The 14180-nt window shown below is 39.6% G+C and overlaps 1 protein-coding gene across 6 annotated transcripts in view; it reads left to right on the forward strand.

Annotated features, from left to right (window-relative positions):
- LAMA2 (laminin subunit alpha 2) overlaps positions 1-14180 on the forward strand; it is a 1447346-nt gene that overhangs the window by 796127 nt on the left and 637039 nt on the right. For 4 of the 6 annotated variants that reach the window (XM_073676060.1, XM_073676058.1, XM_073676059.1 and 1 more), the window contains exons 21-22: positions 10981-11247; positions 13164-13344. In XM_073676060.1, the coding sequence (XP_073532161.1) occupies positions 10981-11247; positions 13164-13344 (448 nt within the window). The remainder of the gene's footprint in view (positions 1-10980; positions 11248-13163; positions 13345-14180) is intronic. The other 2 variants (XM_073676062.1, XM_073676063.1) reach the window with 1 other exon arrangement.

Below are 14180 nucleotides of genomic sequence, written 5' to 3' on the forward strand. Positions count from 1 at the left end.
TCCTAGAGTGACAGGACTAAATTAGAATATCATCAAAAAGTTAATCTATTTCAGTTCCTCAATGCAAAAAGTGAAACTCATATACTATAGAGAGTCATTACAGAGTGATCTATTTCAAGTGTTTATTTCTGTTAATGTTGATGACTATGGCTTACAGCCAATGAAAACATATAAGTCCTTATCTCAGTAAATTAAACTAATTAACGAAAAACACCTGCAAAGGCTTCCTAAGCATTTAAAAAGTTCCCTTAGTCTGTTTCACTAGGCTCCACATTCATGGGGAAGACTGCTGACTTGACAGATGTCCAGAAGGCAGTTCACTCCACAAGGTCCAATAGTTCCAATTTTCATTTGGAAATCAAGGTCGCAGAGTCTGGAGGAAGAGTGGAGAGGCCACAATCCAAGTTGCTTGAGGTCTAGTGTGAAGTTTCCACAATCAGTGATGATTTGGGGAGCCATGTCATCTGCTGGTGTATGTCCACTGTGTTTTATCAAGACCAAAGTCAGCACAGCCGTCTACCAGGAAATTTTAGAGCACTTCATGCTTCCCTTTGCTGACAAGCTTTTTGGAGATAGAAATTTAATTCTTCAGCAGGACTTGGCACCTGTCCACACTGACAAAATTACCAATACCTGGTATAAAAACAACAGTATCACTGTGCTTGATTGGCCAGAAAACTTGCCTGACCTTAACCCCATAGAGGATCTATGGGGTATTGTCAAGAGTTAGATGAGAGACACCAGACCCATCAATGAAGACGAGCTGAAGGCAACCTGGGCTTACATAACACCTCAGCAGTGCCACAGTCTGATCGCCTCCATGCCACGCTGCATTGATGCAGTAATTGATGCAAAAGGAGCCCCGACCAATTATTGAGTGTATTTACTGAACATACATTTCAGTAGGCCAACATTTTGATTTTAAAAACACTTTTCAAACTGTTGTTATAAAATATTCTAATTTACTGAGATAATGACTTTTGTGTTTTCATTGGCTGTAGACCATAATCATCTACATTAACAGAAATAAACACTTGAAATAGATCACTCTGTTTGTAATGACTCTATATAATATATGAGTTTCTCTTTTTGTATTGAAGAACTGAAATAAATTAACTTTTTGATGATATTCTAATTTAGTGAGATGCACCTGTATAAGAAGCGACCTGTGTAGCATTGGCAGCAGGTGAAGCGAAACTGTTGGGGACCTGGTTAGTTTTTGAAGTATGTTTTTCTCTGAAACACCCGCAGCTTTTCAGAGCCAAACATAAAAGGTTGAAATGATGCATCCAGTGTCTGATACATGCTGGTTGTTCATTGAGCAGCATGTATCAGCTGTCAGGTTTACTTTAAGCACACCATGTGATGCTTCAAATGCCTGTCTGGCTGCAGCTTAATCAGCAAAATCTGTGGTGGCTGTAGTATACTGGAACAGGGTTGCCAACGTTCAGAAATTCTATCCTAGGATAGTCCATAAAAATTGGTCACTTTTTTGCCCTGTCTGTAAATTTTTTTTAAGGTATCCATGATTTTTTTAAACTTATGCAAATTATTTTGACAGCAATTATCATAATGTTAGAGTTTACAGTGATTACAGCTGATGTCTTCATATCAGAATTAGTAATGGTGAATTACTATGATTTTACAATATGTCCTTTAAAAATATTACACAAAAAAGAAAAAATAGGGCCCGCACACCTTTTATTATTAAAATTAATGCACAGGTGCACAAATATGCTATGTGGACAAAATACTAACAAATACATACACAATGCATCAGCACAATGTGACTAATGAATATATGAACTCCAATACTGTGGCAAAACGTTAAAAACATAAGGTACTTAGTTAGCGTTTTTTTATCAAAGAGCGCAAAAGCCATCCAAGAACGTCAAGGTGACCTTTTAATATGGATGGTCTCTATCACTAATGTCTTACCTCTCTATGTGTCAAAACAGCCTCATGTGAATTGGGAGTGAAAAGGAAACCAGGCATAGCTCACAATTAAAGCATTATGTGGGAATGATGGGTGGATTAAGGGGCTGGGCCCTGGAGGGGTCACACCGCGTGATATGTACTAGACAAAAAATAAAAAATAGGACCCGCACACCTTTAGTATTAAATTATTTCATAGGTGCACAAATATCGCTTTTTTGTACATAGTAGGACATTAGTGATAGGGATCATCCATATTAAAAGGTCACCTTTACGTGGTTGGATGGCTTTTGTGCTCTTTTAATGTTTTCATCAATATTGGAGTTCATGTAGTCATTAGTTGCAGTGTCCTGACGCATCATCTATGTATATGTTTGTAAATTGGCCACATTGTGCATTTGTGCATCTGTGCATTAATTTAATACCAAAGGTGTGCAGGCCCTATTTTTTCTTTTTGTGTAGAATATATTAAGGGGTGCGACCCCTTTTGTACTCAGCACCCTTGTCCACTCATCTTTCCCACACAAGGTTTAATTGCAAGCTATGCCTGATATCTTTTTCACTCCCCATTCACAAGCTGCTGTTTTGGCACAAAGAAAGGTAGGACATTTAGTGGTTAGGGACCATCCATATTAAAAGATCATTTTAATGTGTCTGGATGGCTTTTGAGCTATTTGATAAAAAAAACGCTAACTAAGTACATTATACGTTTTCAACGTGAGCAGCAATATTGGAGTTCATGTATTCATTAGTAACAGTGTGCTGACATACCATGTATGTATATGTAAAAAAAAATATTGTCTGTCCATGATTTTTTGATAAGCTAACCAGAAAAAATAAAAAGTCAAGTTGGCAACCCTGTGCTGGACGAACTAAATGTGATCTGAATTACGAAAGGGATTGTCTGTGATCCGACAACCACTTTATACAGTCTGCTGTATATTAGCTCAATAATAAACATTATTAAGCTTTTATTTGTAAAGGAGAAGCTGCAATTTTCATAAATTATGTAGGGAGAAGCAGAACTTGTAGTCAATGATAGTCTAAAACCCGTCAGTCTCGGTCTCAGAAATATCTTTTCTGTATTTTGATCCAAATCTGCCTCAGAACATATGATTTATGCATTGATTTTTGCTTTACTATGGTGCCAAAATGGTTTTCTTATCATAATACATTTCAGAGGCACTTCAACTTCCCCTGGCATAAACTGCATGCTTTCATTTCTAACATTTTACTTCCACAGATTAATATAAGGTAGAAGCTGTCATACAAATCCTGTTGATTTTCTGTTGATTTGCTTTGCCATTCACTTGTGCTAAAAGCGTTTGAAGAGTCTATTCATCATCTTAAGCCAGGGCCTTTTCAACTAAAGTATGCTTTTATTAATTCAAGAATACTATGCCTTGGCGCACAGTTCTAGTGTAAGGTATTGAAGTGCTTCCTTCAATTTATTCACTGGAAAACAGAGTTTTAATGACCTATGTACGCGTGTGGAGATACACCAAGGATTAATAAGAGTGGTTATAAACATTTAAAGGGAACCTCTCAGCAGATTTTTTCTACCTCATCTGATAGCAGTCTGATGTAGGCAAAGAGTTGCTGAATCCAATAATGTATCAGTTAGATTAATTGGTGCAGGTGTTCTGTCACAATCAGAGCTTTTAGATTTAGCAATACAGCAGAGCTGAGAAACCAAACCCCGCCCACACCAGGCTCTAGGTGTACAAAGTCCATAGACAATGAGGTGCTCATCACAGGACGTGGCATTGCCAGACGAGGAGGCACATGCTGCTGTTTTCAGCAATGGAAAGCTCCTGGTGCTAAAGCAATACAATAATTGCAAGCAAATAAAACCACAGAGCTTGATAAGAGAGGCATCCATGAAATCTGTGTTTTAACCCCTACAGCATGCTGTCTTCAGATTACATAACATAAACCTGCTGAGCGGTTCCCTTTAAGGGAAAAATTCAACAAGCATTTAAATGCAGCATGCAGTTTTATATTATTATTGCAAAAGCTTATAATGAAAAGAAAGAACGGAATTTTCTTTATACAACAGAAATATTTTACAATATTGCCAGTAAAACTTTCAGATTATAATTCAGTAAAGTATTCTTTAGAAGACGCTGCAGAGCACTTAACATTTAAATATAAGCCGTTGGCATTTGCTTTGTTAAATATCCTGGTCTACCATCATGACAGAAGAATTACACAAAGTATCTCCCGCAATGCAAATGACAGTTTCGCAAACTATACTGTTCTATATTCCTAAAAGAGAAAAGAAAAGAACATAAAAATGTTTCCATTTTGGCAAATTTGAAACTTAAAACACTGACATTTTATGCATTTTGTTTTCTAAAATAAATAGAGAGGAATAATGGCAGGAGTTTCATCTCTTGATAACATCTAAGGAGAATCTTACACAGTGGAGTTGAAGAAGTACAATTTGCGCAGAGAAAGGAATTGGTTGGTGGAGGAAATTTTAGATAATATATGGTTAAGAAGGACAACAGGTTTTAAAATAGGTGATTTTGGGGCCAAAAAATATAAAGGGGGAAGAAATAGAGCAAATTGACAATAGCAACATCCCACCCATAAAGAAGGTTTGAATTCCAGGAAAAAATATACTAAAGCTTTATTTCTGGACAGAAGAACACCTATAATGTATAATTTCCATCTCCCCACTGGGTTGTCCATTTTCCCCAATTTAAAAAAATCTATTTAAATAAATATGTTTGTAAATACTTTGCATATCTACACCTTTTACAATACTCCAGGATTGTATTTACAGTATCCATTGTTGTGCAGCAGATGAGCTGATATCCTAATTTTTCCTATGCTGAAATGATTTTTGCATAAAAGTAAAAGGGACCAGAGGCTTTCTTCACACATCAGTATTTTTGATTAGTATTTCAGAATTTGCATACCAAAACAAAGAGTGTCTCTAAAACGCAGAACAGGTGTTAAACTTTCAATTACCATATTTTTCGGACTATAAGACGCACCGGACCATAAGACGCACCTAGGTTTTAGAGGAGGAAAATTAAAGCAAAAAATGTGGTCATGATGCACTTTAAGGGGGGGGGGGGTCTTCTGCTGACACAGGTATAGGGGTAATGTCCCCGAATTCTGACAATATCCCCTATCCTGGTATATATGCCACCCCCCTTACTTTTATATGTGGTCCCCATCCCCATCCTGGTATGTCTGGCATCCCTCCATCCTGGCATGCATGGCACCCCTCATCCTTATCCTGGTATGCATGGCACCCCTCATACCTATCCTGATTTGCATGGCACCCCTCATCCCTGTCCTGGTATGCATGGCACCCCTAATCCCTGTCCTGGTATGCATGGCACCCATCATCCCTATCCTGGTATGCATGGCACCCCTTATCCCTGTCATGTTATGCATGGCACCCCTAATCCCTGTCCTGGTATGCATGGCACCCATCATCCCTATCCTGGTATGCATGGCACCCCTTATCCCTGTCATGGTATGAATGGCACCCCTAATCCCTGTCCTGGTATGCATGGCACCCCTAATCCCTGTCCTGGTATGTATGGCACCCCTAATCCCTGTCCTGGTATGCATGGCACCCCTTATCCCTGTCCTGGTATGCATGGCACCCCTAATCCCTGTCCTGGTATGCATGGCACCCCTAATCCCTGTCCTAGTATGCATAGTCCCTCTAATCCCCATCAGGCTGCACTTTAAAAAAAATAAACACTCCTACTCACCTTTCTTCTCTCCTCCAGGGCTGCGTCCGGTCTGCCTGCACTGATCTCTCCATGTGAGCCGCGCATGATGTCACTGCCATGCGCGGCTCACAAGGAGAGATCAGCTGCCGGTAGCCACTGCTCCCCACGCCGGGTCTGTGTGCGCGGGGAGCAGTGACTTCACTCTCCTTCATAGCAGGCACACAGCAGAGCCGCACTGCGGCTGCTGGTGCTGCCGGCTATCTCCTGTGCCCGCTCATTAAAGGTCATGAATATTCACCCCCTCCCAACGCCCATGGGCATGGAGAGAGGTTGAATATTCATGCCCTTTAACAGCGGGCACAGGAGATAGCCGGCAGCAGCAGCCGCAGCGAGGCTACACTGTATACCGCTATTAAGGAGCATGAATATTCAGTGCTCCCCACGCCCCATGGGCGTGGGGAGCAGTAAATATTTATTTTCTTTAGCAGTGGGGACAGTGTAGGCTGCAGCGGGCGGATGCTGCCTCCTGTGCCCCACTCCTCCACTGATACCACTCCCCCCACACATAAATATACACACACCCCCAACATTCGGACTATAATACGCACCCTCCATTTTCCTCCAAAATTTTTGAGGAAAAAAGTGAGTCTTATGGTCGGAAAAATACGGTATATATACACACATGGTCAAAATTGTTGGTACCCCTCGTTTAATGAAAGAAAAACCCACAATGGTCACAGAAATAACTTGAATCTGACAAAAGTAATAATAAATTAAAAATCATTGAAAATGAACAAATGAAAGTCAGACATTGCTTTTCAACCCTGCTTGCACAGAATTTTAAAAAAAAATTAAGCTCATGAAATAGGCCTGGACAGAAATGATGGTACTCTTGATAATATTTTGTTGAACAACCTTTTGAGGCAATCACTGCAATCAAACAATTCCTGTAACTGTCAATGAGACTTCTGCACCTCTAGACAGGTATTTTTGCCCACTCCTCATGAGCAAACTTCTCCAGTTGTCTCGTGTTTGAAGGTTGCCTTTTCCAGATGGCATGTTTCAGCTCTTTCCAAAGGTGCTCAATAGGATTTAGGTAAGAACTAGACATGAGCGTTGATCGACTCGAACTGTTCGCCAATCTCAAATTCGAGCTGTTTTGGGCGGTGTTCGAGTTGTTCGACGAACGCGAACGATTTGCAAAAAATTCGGCTGTTCGAGGTTATGTTCGATAACTTTTCGTGCACCAAAAGCGTGTCCTGCATGTCTGGCGCTATTTAGAGCACCAATCATGCAGGGATTGTCTGCCACTCACTGTAATGCCACAGCCATGGTGGTTGTGGCATTACAGTGGTTGCCCAAATTGATGGGAACAGTGCTTACAGTGAAACATGAAAAGCCGGCAATTCAGCAGCGGCATACACCGGTACCCGACAATTTAGAACCGAAAGAAGAGAGTATCACACATAGATTAGATAGACAGAAACATGTCAGTCACATATATATGAAGTACAGTGACAGTGTTGGTTACTGTACTTGTCATTTAGTGTTAAAGGATTTATTTAAAAAAATATTAGTGTTTTCATGCACCGTTTCTTTAAAAAAGCCGGCCGGCAATTCAGCAGCGGTACCCGACAATTTAGAGCATCACACATAGATTAGATAGATAGAAACATGTCAGTCAAATATATAATAAGTACGGTGATAGTGTTGCTTACTGTACTTGTCATTTAGTGTAAAGGATTTATTAAAATAAATATTAGTGTTTTCATGCACCGTCTCTTTAAAAAAGCCGGCCGGCAATTCAGCATCGGTACCCGACAATTTATAACAGAAAGAATAGAGCATCACACATAGATTAGATAGATAGAGACATGTCAATCACATATATAAGAAGTACAGTGATAGTGTTGATTACTGTACTTGTCATTTAGTGTTAAAATAAAGGATTTATTAAAAAAAAAATTGGCGTGGGGTTCCCCGTAATTTTAGTCTCTAGTGGAGGTTAAGCAGATGGCTGGGGCAGATGTTTGAAGCCTGGGAAAGGGGTAATACCCACGGAGCTTCCCAGGCTACTAATATCAGCCCCCAGCTGAATACCTAGCCTTTACTAGCTATTAAAATGGGGAACCCCAAAAAAAATGACTTGGGGTCCCCTCTATTTTAATAGCTAGCAAAGGCTAGGCAGACAGCTGGGGGCTGATATTAATAGCACAGGAAGGGTGCCATAAATATTGGCCCCCTCCCAGGCTAGAAACACCAGCCGTCAGCCGCCCCAGAAATGGCGCATCCATAGGATGCGCCAATTCTGGCACTTAGCCTCGCTCTTCCCACTGCCCTGTAGCGGTGGCAGTGGGGTAATAGGGCTGGGGTTGATGTCAGCTGATAATGCCAGCTGACATCAAGCCCAGGTTAGTAATGGAGAGGCGTCTATAAGACACCCCCATTACTAACCCCATAGTCAAAGTTAAAAAAAAAACACAAACACCCAGAATAAAGTCCTTTAATTGAAATAAAGACACAATTCTTTATTGTTCTAAATTAAACCATACTTACCATCACGCCCATTCCAGCTGAAGCCAACGATCTCCTGCAATAAAAGTAAATTAATAAAGCAACATCATCCTTACCTTTCCATGGTTCCCACGACAGCTTCAGCTCTGCTACATTCACATAACAGGCTGGACCGCAGCAGAACGCTGCCATCCAGCTTGCCATGCCACAGAGACTGAGAAGCGCAGGCATGCTTGCGCTCCTCAGTGTCTCGCTGTGACAGCATAAAGATGAGCCGAGGTCATGTCCAATGAACTCGGCTCACCTCATGCATGTCACTGACAGCGTGGGAAAATTCTCCTGCACTCACCGCATGCGCAGGAGAATTTTCCCACGCTGTCAGTGACGTGCATGAGGTGAGCTCATGTCCAATGAAGGATGGCATTCAGCTGGGGGCTGATATTAGTAGCCTGGGAAGCTCCGTGGGTATTAGCCCCTTCCCAGGCTTCAAACATCTGCCCCAGCAGTCTGCTTAACATCCGCTAGAGACTAAAATTATGGGGAACCCCACGCCAATTTTTTTTTTAATAAATCCTTTATTTTAACACTAAATGACAAGTACAGTAATCAACACTATCACTGTACTTCATATATATGTGACTGACATGTTTTTATCTATCTAATCTATGTGTGATGCTCTATTCTTTCTGTTATAAACTGTCGGGTACCGATGCTGAATTGCCGGCCGGCATTTTTAAAGAGACGGTGCATGAAAACACTAATATTTTTTTTAATAAATCCTTTAACACTAAATGACAAGTACAGTAACCAACACTGTCACTGTACTTCTTATATATGTGACTGACATGTTTCTATCTATCTAATCTTTGTGTGATGCTCTATTCCTTCTTGTCTAAATTGTCGGGTACCGGTGTCTGCCGCTGCTGAATTGCCGGCCGGCTTTTTTAAAGAGAGTGTCTTCTGAGCAGTTTGTCAGCTTTTGGACACCTTTGAAGGTGTTTTCTATGTGTTTCTATGTGTTTTTGTTTGCCTGCCATTGGTTTTAACGGTGTTCGACTGTGTTCGACGGTGTTCTGAGGTGTTCGACGAACAGTTCCACGAACATCCCGGTGTTCGACGAACTGAACCGAACCCGAACACTACTGGGGTGGCTCAACACTAGCCAGAACTCATAGAAGGCCACTTCAGAATAGTCCAATGTTTTCCTCTTATTCACTCTTGGGTGTTTTTAGCTGTGTGTTTTGGGTCATTATCCTGTTGCAAGACTCTTGACCTGCGACTGAGACCAAGCTTTCTGACACTGAGCAGCACATTTCTCTCTAGAATCCCTTGATAGTCTTGAGATTTCATTGTACCCTGCACAGATTCAAGACACCCTTTGCCAGATGCAGCAAAGCAGCCCCAGAACATAACAGAGCCTCCTCCATGTTTCATAGTAAGGACAGTGTTCTTTTCTTGATATGCTTCATTTTTCTGTCTGTGAACATAGAGCTAATGTGCCTTGCCAAAAACTTCAATTTTTGTCTCATAGGACATTCTCCCAGAAGCTTTGTGGCTGGTCAACATGTAGTTTGGCAAATTCCAGCCTGGCATTTTTCTGATTTTTTTTCAACATTGGTGTTCTCCTTGGTCGTCTCCCATGAAGTCCACTTTAAATCAAACAACGACGGATGGTGCGATCTGACACTGATGTTCCTTGAGCTTGAAGTTCACCTTTAATCTCTTTAGAAGTTATCTTTGGCTCTTTTGTTACCATTCTTGTTTTCCGTCTCTTTGATTTGTCATCAATTTTACAAGATTGTAGACACCCGTGATGCTAATTAGTGGATACAACTTGATTTAACATGTCCCTTTTGTCACATTATTTTCCGGGTACCATCATTTCTGTCCAGGCCTATTTCATGAGTTTAATTTTTTTTTTAAATTCTGTGGAAGCAGGGTTGAAAAGCAACGTCTGACTTTCATTTGTTCATTTTCAAAGATTTTTAATTTATTATTACTTTTGTCAGATTCAAGTTATTTCTGTGACCATTGTGGGTTTTTCTTTCATTAAACGAGGGGTACCAACAATTTTGACCACATGTGTAGTATATATAGTATAGTATATCGCTACACATGAACTTGATTATAAGATGTCAAATATTTCTCTGAAAATTCAGTTTCATTAAAATGATTAAGACTTTAGATTGCTTTAGGGGTTGGATGTACAGTGCCCGTACGTGACAATATACAGTTGATGGAGCTGTGCAGCTCCACAAATGAGCACATCCGGACGCCGCCAGCACCAGCAACAACTGATCGGTGGGGGTGCTGGGTGTTGCACCCCGTTGATCAGATATTGATGATCTATCCTAGGGATAAGCCATCACTATAAAAGTCCAGGACAACTCCCTTAATTTATTTAAGTTCATGCACATGCAAAACTAATATTAGACTTATATTTTTAGAAAGGATATGGGGATTGCCAATTCAACCTTTTAAAATGTTTAGCCTGTTTTATGCATCATATTCTTTTTCTTATTTTCCACTGATGCAGTGATTTGTAACTGCAAGTGAATAAATGATGGAGCAACATTTGTCCAGAATCATCAATCATTTAATTACAATTACTGCATAATCTTCTGTGTGATGTGCTGTAGGAAAAGCATGAAATATTCATTGGATATTGTCATTTGTTATATTCTTCAAGACGACATTGTGTTCCATCTTGTAATATCATCATGTTGCATGAATGTCAGAGCTCAGCTGCATAACAATCTCTCTTCCTTTCATTTCTTTTCCATACTTCTGGTTTCTCTTACACTTTCCTTTTGTTCTTCTGCTTTCAAAGCCAAACTGTTGGTGGGATTCTGACAAGCAGGTATGTCTACCTTGTAACTGCAGCGTCAGCGGCTCAATGTCCCAGCGCTGTGACATTACAGGGAGATGTATTTGTAAACCTGAGTACTTTGGGAAACGATGTGAACTTAGAAGACAAGTATATGAAAGGAAAAATCCCATGTGGAAATCCCAGAATATCCAAGCTTTACCTAGTAGGAGATGGAACTACCCTACATCAAGAGGCTGTCCTCGGGGGGCTTACAAACCAGCCACTCCGGTAATTGGCTGTGCACTCCTTTATGCATGGAGTGGAGAAGATGACATTTAAATCTGCCATACAGCTTTTGAATTTTTCGTTTTTTTTTTTTTAAAGTGACCGCATTATTTGTATTTTTTTTTATTTAATTGTGGATAAGTAACAAATGTGTGGATTGCTGTGTGAGCATGTGTTTTCTTATTTAAAATTTCACTGTGCTATCACCATATCTATTAACATTGATATTAAGTGTCGAGAATAGTGAAATACAATGATCAAACAAAATTTTAATCCAGTGTCAGGTGTAGAAATGCAATCAAAAACTCACCAAATATTATGGGAACATAGCCTTACTAGGCCACTGGGAAATTCCCTTTAAGCAAGGCCAACTGATGCACAGGTTACACACAACTAGGTGGTTTCAAATGTAGCTTTTTTGTCAGAATATCAACATTTTTTTTGCTGTGTTTTTACTATTGTTTTTTGGCAAAAACTACTCCAACCAGATATTAACTCATAATTAATAGGAAATTGTAAACAAGTATAGGCTTTAAGGCATTTTTTTCTGTACATTATTTGTGTTTTTGTATTTGGCAATGTGCTCTAGTTATGACATTTTTTCAATGCCATTTACAATAGGCATTTCTCTAAGAAGAAATAAAATGCCAAAAAAATTACATGCTGAAAATCGAATTTTGCCTGATCCACTCAATACTACATAAAAGGGTTGTCCACTACTATTCAAAATAGCCCAATGTGTTTTTATGATGAAAAGAAGCTTCTTTTTAATAACCTCCCTCTTCTGTTTCTGCCTGTGAGCGGCGCGATCACTGGCAGCACGTGACCCCCCACTGATGTCACCTCAAGTGAGGTATGACTCAGCGCTGGGGTCCCCACAGTGGCTGCTGGGTTGTGGGCAGGGTTACCCCACGCATCACACCCTGCATCCACTGCACGCTTTCCCAATGAATGGGATAGGGACACCGCGCAGTTGATGCCGGGTGTAACGCGGGGGGTAACCCTGCCCACAACCCAGCAGCCACCGTGGAATGCAGAAGAGGGACCCCCGACTGCATCCAGAATCATGACATCAGCCGATGTCAGTGCCGGCGCCAGCCGGGGGTCACGTGATGCCAGTGATAGCGCCACTCACAGGCATCAACAGCAGCGGGAGGTAATTAGAAAGAGGCTTCTTTTCATCATAAAAACACATTGGGCTATTTTGAATAGTAGTGGACAACCCCTTTAAGAATTATTCCATATCAAAGACAATTTGTATAGATGAACACATGAGGTCATAGGACAACCATGGTGTACTTATTTAGCACTCAAAGGACAATTGTTATAAGGGCTTTTATTAAAAATGTTGCAAATTTTTATTTTGATGTCCCGATATACCTAAATATATAGAAGTAATATAAAATATTGGCTTGATTTGTACAAAATGATTAACCAACAATAATATCTCCCAGGGATTGCCTTGCTTGCTAAATTTTGTCTACAAATGCATGTTTTTTCGATTGACTTTTATGTTTTGCTTGGTTGCTATTATACTTGTTATTTCTTTTGTTTTTGAACATGTTATGTTGCCTATTTTATACGACTCAATTGCTTAGCATCTCCCAGCAATAACAGTTAATAGGCCTTCCCTTATGGGACCCCTTATAATTAGCTGTTTTGAGGAGAGACTGAAAACTTGATGTAAACATAACTGGTTGTTTCCTGCAACAGACAAGGCGTAATATGGTTGCAAAATGTGATTTATGAATTTGCATCCCATATACTGTCTACATTGGGAGCCCTTAAATATGCTCTAAAACAATTTTTTAAGAAAATTGCCACAAAGTACCTAATTTGTGATTTTTACAAATGCAAATTGAATTCATTAATATGTTATAATATTGTATAATAATTTCACAATTTTTTCAAAATTTTAGCCACAGACATATGGTCCTATATTCGCACAGGGATGTGTCCCTTGTAATTGCAATTCTTTTGGATCGAAGTCATTTGACTGTGATGAGAGTGGTCAATGTCGTTGTCAACCAGGAGTAACAGGAGATAAATGTGACCGATGTGACCGTGGATATTTTGATTTCCAGGAAGGCGGTTGTACCCGTAAGTACAAAAGCCCATATCTGCCATGTCTGTGAAACATTTTTGTTGACCCCACTTTTCTCACTTTTAGATCTCCTAACTGGTTAAAGGATAAATTTTATTACTGTCACTAAATTGCCAAAGAAATACTATGTGATGTAACACTGAGCCACATAGGGGTAGGGTTGACAAACTTACCTTCTGAGTATCTAAAATTTAGGGTAAAACTGACCTTTTCTAATTATTCACTTTACTGGCTTTGCATCCCAGAAAGCAATAATATGAAAATTTTAGGTGTGAGTGGAGTTAGAACAAAAGACTATTGCAGGTCATGTCAGAACCTTGTAGGTGATCTTATGCTCTTACAACATGTTAATAGGTTCCTTTCTGAGTATAATGGTCAAACTGGTTATTATTCTATCTATCAATCAAGGTTTAACTTAATATTTTACACAAAGGAATTTTACATTTTCTTGTTGGAAAATAATAATTTGGATCACCGCACTATATAAGGTATAAATTTATTGATAAAATTAATGGAACAAAGCTTAAAAAATCACAATAACTTAGCTTATGGAGGCCACTTATTTAACTTGTGAATACAATACGTATGTATATATTTATGTGTATATAAAGTGCGGAAAATAAGTATGTGATACAATGCTGATTTCGCAAATTTCCCACCTACAAACAATGGAGAGGTCTGTAATTTTTATCGTAGGTACACTTCAACTATGAGAGACAAAATCTTAAAAAAATCCAGAGAATCACAATGTATAATTTTTACATAATTAATTAGTATTTTGTTGCATGAAATAAGTATATGATACAATAGAAAAACAGGACTTAATATTTGG

The sequence above is a fragment of the Phyllobates terribilis genome, unplaced genomic scaffold (genome assembly GCF_046119375.1).
Source record: "Phyllobates terribilis strain yellow unplaced genomic scaffold, ASM4611937v1 Scaffold_3__8_contigs__length_932513732, whole genome shotgun sequence".
Classification (NCBI taxonomy): domain Eukaryota; kingdom Metazoa; phylum Chordata; class Amphibia; order Anura; family Dendrobatidae; genus Phyllobates; species Phyllobates terribilis.